This window comes from Oryza sativa, chromosome 6, assembly GCF_034140825.1.
Source record: "Oryza sativa Japonica Group chromosome 6, ASM3414082v1".
NCBI classification, from domain to species: Eukaryota; Viridiplantae; Streptophyta; class Magnoliopsida; order Poales; family Poaceae; genus Oryza; species Oryza sativa.
Window position 1 is genome coordinate 9,207,886 of NC_089040.1, and position 7,312 is coordinate 9,215,197.

At 40.7% G+C, this 7,312-nt stretch overlaps 1 protein-coding gene across 2 annotated transcripts; it reads right to left on the reverse strand.

The window, feature by feature from the left end:
• Nucleotides 1-1,391: 1,391 nt before the first annotated feature.
• Nucleotides 1,392-6,264, reverse strand: LOC4340724 (potassium transporter 24). 2 transcript variants are annotated; one of them, NM_001421532.1, is given in 9 exon segments: nucleotides 1,392-2,491; nucleotides 2,655-3,061; nucleotides 3,191-3,445; nucleotides 3,546-3,669; nucleotides 4,408-4,460; nucleotides 4,559-4,819; nucleotides 4,966-5,019; nucleotides 5,146-5,629; nucleotides 5,725-6,264. In NM_001421532.1, coding segments are annotated over 9 exon segments (2,319 nt in total). In that variant the 5' UTR covers nucleotides 5,764-6,264; the 3' UTR covers nucleotides 1,392-1,849.
• Between the last annotated feature and the right edge of the window lie 1,048 nt (nucleotides 6,265-7,312).

Below are 7,312 nucleotides of genomic sequence, written 5' to 3' on the forward strand. Positions count from 1 at the left end.
ACTTATTTTGGCTCCGCGGTCTTGAGTTGGGAATACCACGCATGCATCTGGCGAGGAATCTTCTACGTGGATGCATGGTTGGGGCATAACACCACCTCAGTACACTGTGAACGCCCTAAAAACTAGAAAGTTAATAAATGTAGGGAATGTCCATGTAACATTTTTAAGAAAACTCCCTCGTCTCAATCACTTTTAGATGGTCCAGATCATATGCCAAGATTGTGTATAGCTACAGCACCACCTATACTTTTCTTCCCTCTCCTCTCTCATTCCTCTTGTGAGTAGCAACGCTCTGCTGAGCCACATGCCTCTTCCTCAATCCGTGTTACGGTCTTCTCTGCCCACCGCGCCACCCCCGTACCTTGTTATCGAGGCTCCGTTAGCTGTCCTCCTCTCTCTTGTTCCTTCTCCAAAGTCGGATGGTAAGGTATTGTTGTGCCTGTCTTCTCTCTCATCGCCGTTGGAGATGCCTCCACCGTCCTTGTCTCCTAACCACTTTACATCTAACGTCTTTGCTGCTGATTCTGCCTATTGATAGTCTGACTGTTAGTGACTGTTATCATGGCCATCCCTTTTTAAGCTAGGGGAAATCCTCTCTTCCCCCTTCCCCAACTCTCTTACCTAATATGTGTAAAAAAAAAACTCCCTTACCTAATCTCAACCCTAAACCCTGATATGTAGGTCCTTTGCTGAAGTTAGGGTATCGCTGATGCCTGAGTAGAGGGGAAGCTTGACAAAGCTGGAGAAAAAGGAGCTAGCACAAATCTTGGCACATATCCGATGGACCAGAATCTGTAAGATTTAGCAAATCCGATAATGGTAAATGGAAATACTCACCCCCTCTGATAAAAAAAATATATTTGTTTTACTTTCTCCGTTCAAACTGTAGAAACTTTAGCTATCAGTAAACCTTGAAATACTTAGATTAAAATATAAAGATTTATGTGTAGGTTTGTCTTGAAAATTATTTTTTATAACTTTATATATGTATTTTAATAAAAAAAATTATGGACAAAATTACATCTCGAAAGGTTAAGCCATAATGTTTACAAATAAAACGGCAATTTTGGTTATGCTCTGTGGCATAAAGGTTAAAAGAGAAGAAGAGAGAATCAACTTTATCCATTAGTAAATTTTTTTAGGTTGTAGTTTTATTCTTAAAAAGACACAATAGCTTTGGGAAAGCAACAATGGGAATGTTTGGTTGAAACAAATGATTTCCCTTAGCCCTTTTGTCTTTAACACTAGCAGAATATAAATTAATTACCTCCAGTTCAGCCATTGCGAAGACGAGACTAGTTCCAGTGTCTAAATATTCTTGAACCTTATCATGCATTACTTTCAGTTTGGTAAATCTTTTTCATGGCGGCAAGCGGATAATTTTCCGAATCTTCTCAGGATGCCCAACAAACAATTTCAGCACGCAACCTTATTCAGATTCTGATACAGTGTGATGAACACAATGGACTAGAGTCAATAAAGATCCAACTCATGCACAAAATTGCCACTACTACAGCTCTATCACCAATATATACACAGCAATTGCGATAGCAACAGATCGACAGGCCGATAGAAAGATCAGCTCAACACAAGACTGCTCAGAAAACCAATGCACACTTCTTCTGTGCAGTGTTCTCTGCACTTGCTGGCCAATGTATCCTGATTCATCAATCATCTACATCTTTTGTCAGGATATATATATATATATATATATATATATATATATATATATATATATATATATATATATATATATATATATATATATATATATATATATATATACATGAAGGTATATGAACATGGGCTATTTCTACATTTCTACAACCAAATGTGATGATGGACCATATCATACTAGGCAGATCATTCCAACCTCTACAGTTGAAACATGAGGTAAGTTTACTGCAAACGCAGGGCCCCGGCTGTTCCTTCTCAAGAACTCATAGCCGAAGTTTATCACAATCTGCTTTATCAGACCAGACCCGCTTTTCGCCTTCATATGGGAGCGGCCCGTTATGAAGGACATGCCTGCCTCCCTTGCCTCCATCAGCTCCTGCAGCTCGCCGCGCACCTCCCGGTCTATCTTTGTGTCCTTTGGAAGTGCAAACCTCACCCTCTTTGGCTTCGGTGCCGTCGTGTTTGGATTTATCTCCTTATGAGCAGATGATCCTGTTGAATCTGATCCATCAAACTCACCTTCCTCCTCCTCAAGTGGAAGGCCTTTACTGATGAAAGATAGCCCCTCACATGAATGGCTTGCGCCGTCCATAAAACTGTTTTGGTTAGAGTCCGCACAGCGGATGAACTCTGCAATACTGCTGACTAGATCCTTCTCAAACTCTACATCATCCTTCTGTACATCACGGTAACCATACCGGACAATCACTCTGTATATCCTATACTTTTTTGGGCCAATGCGGCCAACCAAAAATCGCTCCTCAGGCTGAACGTGTGGTACGGATACTGATTTAATGCATAGAAACACCAGAACCTGAAGAAAAAAAAATATTTTTTTGATTATTGTAGGAAATTGGATTCAGGTAGATGCGTGTACTGGTTCATTAAGATTGTTCTGCAACATTTGTTTGGTGGAAATAAAAATAATATACTCCTAGCTTTGACATTATAATAATGAGACAATTACAATAATTTACCTGATGAAACGCAGGCAAGTTGGTCACAAAGTGGGAGAAAATGGCTGGAATCCCTGACATAAGCTCTGTGTGTATCAGACCAATTCCTCGTACACGAACAATTCCCAAGGAAGGGCCAATATTCAAGAGCCAACTTATGGAGACCTTGTTTTGCACATCAAACTCATACTTCTTTTTAGTTCCATAGTGCCACACACACATCACCATCATGAAAATGAAGGAAAGAGTGACAGGTACCCAAGCCCCTTCGTGAAACTTCACAAGTGAAGCCGCGAAGTAGATTACTTCGATTGCACCAAAGAAAAGAAGGAAGCTGAGAGCATAGACAATGCTCTTGTTCCAGCAAAGAAGAATAACCAGTGACATCAAACATGTCGTGACGAGCATAACAGTTATAACTGCAAGCCCTGAACCAAGAAGAAAACAGTCAAACATGTCAAATTGCATACAAACATACAGGGAAAACATAATATGGTAAAAGAAAGTATCCTGTTTTAAGATAACAAAATCGTATACTTGTACAAGTTGACCTTTACCTTGTGCGTTTGTCAAGTGCTTTGTGTCTCTGAAGCCTATAGTTACAGAAAGGCATAGTATCATTAATATCCAATTGATCTCTGGTATGTATATCTGACCATGCACTGTAGAGGATGTATGCACAATCTTCACCCTAGGGAAGCAGTTTAAGGACGAACACTGCTTGATAATTGAGAAAGTCCCAGTGATAATTGCTTGGCTGCCAACTACAGATGCCAGTATTGCAATCCCCAGAACAGGCCATCTGATTTTTTCTAGAAAGAGATTATTGCATAAGTAAATACCAAAGGAGAATTTGGCTATGCCAACTAAACTTTAGTCCATGAGGATTAAGTAGGCAAATAAAAAGAGTACCTGGCACTGATACGTAGAATCCAATATGACTGCCATCCTCAAAATTGTGATGGCGTGAAATGTAAGCAGCTTGACCCATATAGGCCAGTACAAGCGCTGGGTAAACCAATAGTGTGAAAGCCATCTGTTGGCAATAGCAGAAAAGAAGGGGTGGTCAGGATTTTTATTTACTTCTTATAAAGTAGTAGTTGATGGTGATGGTGTGTTCTACACCCACCCTCCACTCTAGAGGATCTTCTGTGAGTCCATACATGCACAAATTTATATGTTGTTTGCAAGATTTTTATAAAAAGAAAGATGGGTACTTTATACTTTATATTGAACAGAACTACACATTATTTAAACATTTTATAGATGTTCATCATATAAATATTCGCCATATATAGTTCAATATTCAAAATATTTTCCTCACTTTAAATTCACCTGCTTTGTCTATCCCAAGTCAAAACAAAAATATTTGTTATTTTCCTTGTATTACCTATCTAATTTATATATAGACTCCAAAGCTCTTTAATGTTCTTTTTGAAGGAATGGAAGAATGGATTAACACAAAATGCTTCCCAAGTTGCTAAACGGTGTGATTTTAGCAAAACAAAAAAAAACTTTCTATATATGAATTTCTTAAAGAACTGTTTTAAATCCATTCTTCAACTTTACCTTTGATGCAATATGTAAGGAAATATGAAATTGGTGTGTTTTTCTATTTCAGTCTAATGATGCGGGTTCGATTCCTGCTACCCGTTAGAACGTAATTCAGTTTTCCACTCTTAGTGGCAAAGAAATGACAGGACAAGTGTCAAAAAAATTATGTGATATGATCATGTTATGGTCTGGTCAATGTTATAAAATGATCATGTCATACCTTTATTGAGTTCTGTGTGAAATGTCCAAGGTCTGCATACATAGCTTCAGAGCCTAAGAATATCAAAATTGTCACAAAAGATCCAGCATATCATCGTTTATGCAAAACGGCGGAACTGAATGATGTAAAACATCCTAATTTGTTTCCTTACCGGTTACGCATAAAAGGATTCCACCAAGCGACATCCAACCTCCTGTTTGAGTCTTTCGGAGAAATTTATACATGTAGTATGGTGAAAGGGCTTGATACACATGGGGGTTCCAATGGATGATGTTGTACACCCCTATGATGCTGATGCAGAGAAGCCATAAGCAAACAATAGGTGCGAAAAGAAACCCAACCCTGTGTGTGCCGTAGTGTTGCAAGGCGAATAAGCACACCAGTATCACGCATGTTATTGGAAGCAATATATCTGCAAAAATCAGCATCAGAAACACTAATCATCAACTAGGTATTCAGAAAAAAAAAATGAACAAGTTTTTAGTTTCAATTCAATCAGACTCAACAATCGCCATTGCACGATATCGAAATGGAAGTTGAAGAAGCAATTGAACCTACATTTGTGTTGGTCCTTGTCCATGGACAACTCCAGCCCGGAAACCGCTGAGAACACTGCAAAAGAGAGTAACATAGAACATCAGATTATACCAAAATCAACGCAATTTGCCATTTGCATAGCCAAAATTCACTCAAATTGAAAAAATTGAAATCCCAGACGAGTAGGGGGAAGTGCTCGACCGGAGACAGCAGGGGTGAGCACGCCGTCGCCGATGACCATGCACGTCCCGAGCAGCGCGAGCAGCAGCAGCAGCCTCTGCAGGACACGGTGCCGCTCCAGCGCGGCGCGCACGGCCGACACGGGCGCCGCCGCGGCGCCCGCAGCGTCAAGCTCCTCGCCGGCAGCGGCGGCGGCGCAGGGGGGGAGGAGGCCGGCGCGGACGCGGCGGCAGATGAGGGAGTAGAGCGCGAAGGTGCCGCCCTCGCCGGCGTCGTCGGCGCGGAGCACGAGGAGGACGTACTTGGCGAGCGGGACGAGGGTGAGCGTCCAGAACACGAGCGAGAGGGCGCCGTAGATCTCCTCGTTCCCCGCCGAGTGCTCGATGTCGCCGCCGGCGAACGCGCTCCTGTACACGTACAGCGGCGCCGCCGCCACCTCGCCGTACACCACCCCGAGGCTCTGGTACGCCAGCACCGCCTCCTCCCGCCACCACCACCACCCCCCCTTGCAATCCACCATCAAACACCCATCAAACATCAAACCAAGAACCCAACCAAAAAGAGAAGAAGAAAAAAAATGGCGCCCCGCCGCCGCCTCACCTTCCTCCGCGCCGCCGCGCCGCCGCCCTCCACATCCATTCCCGCCAAACTCGCTCCCTCAACTTGCCAACTTTGTCTCTCCCATTGCGACGAATCGAGAGCGCAGAGGAGAAAGATTTGATTTGGTTTTTGCCACGCAAACTACTCCGATATAAATAATTGGCAAGATTTCTCTCGGATGAGAGGACAAGCGGCAGAAGCAAGAGATTAGCCAAGCAAGCTCTCACTTCCTTCTAGTACATTCCTTTCCCTGCAAGAACTACTCTACTAATCCTCTTGTAGCACTTGGTTTGCTTGCTTGAAATCTTCTTGTCTACTCTGTACTTATCACCATATTTAACAAATCCAAATCAGATAAACACAGCACACCTACTGGGAGAGAGAAAAAAGGAGAGATCTAGAGAAGAGACACAAGAACTCAATTCTGTTGCAATCTCTCACAAATCAATCCAAAGGATCGTTGTATCCAAATCCTTCTTCTTCTTTTTTTTTTTTACACAAGAGTGAGACTTTCTACTGCTGGCTACTTATTATAGCAGCAGAGGCGTAAAGATGATTTGGCAAGATAACCGTATCAGGGACAAGTTGATAGGTGGTTGCTCATTTTGGGAAGCAGGCGTTTCCTGCCGTGGGTGGGATCACCGGCTGTGGCTATCACTACCAGAAAAGATAGGCTGCTTTTCTCGGGCGCATTTAACTATTTACTACTTTTAATATGGTGTTTAATAATTTATCACTTATTATATATCTACAATATGTGAACTTCTCGTGTTTTAATAATATATAAATCCAGACAATAAATTATTAAATATTACTCCCTCCGTTCTATTTTAAGCGCAGCCATGAGTTTCTATGTCTAACTTTAAGCGTCCGTCATATTTAATTTTTTTTTGAAAAAAAATAAAAATATAAGTCATGCCTAAAGTACTGTTCACATTTTATCATCTAATAGCAATAAAAATACTAATAAAAAAATCAAATAAGACGGACAATCAAAATTGGATACGGAAACGTATGGGAAAACTCATGGCTACGCTTAAAATAGAACGGAGGAAGTATATCTAAAAGCAGAAAAATATTTAAATATCTCTCATTTCTCCTATGCTTCCATTTTGCTTCTACACTGCTGCGGCTACTTATTTTTCTGCTTTTTTTTTCTGGTCTGAACATGGGATCTGATTCTTCAAAAGGAAATTGACGTTTCTTGGTAGAAGTCATCATTGGTGAACTGCTGATGTCTGCCGCTAATTAAGCCTTTCGTCCCAATTTGAGTGGCATGCAGTAACATGTAAAACCTTCGTCGTTGATGTGGTCCTCTTTAAATACAACTTTCATCGATAATTTTTCATCGTTATATATCTATTAACTTATTAAAAGAATAGAAAAAGAAACCTCCACGTTCGCTCTTACGACCTAAAAATTCTCATATTAATCGGAAAAAAAGAAAAATAGAGTCCATATAGAAATACAATTTAGAAATAGTTGAAGTTCGAAATTAAATAATAAGGAATATTGGAAGAGGAGACTAGAGTCCATATAGAAATACAATTTAGAAATAACTAAAACTCATAATTAAGAAATAAAGAAT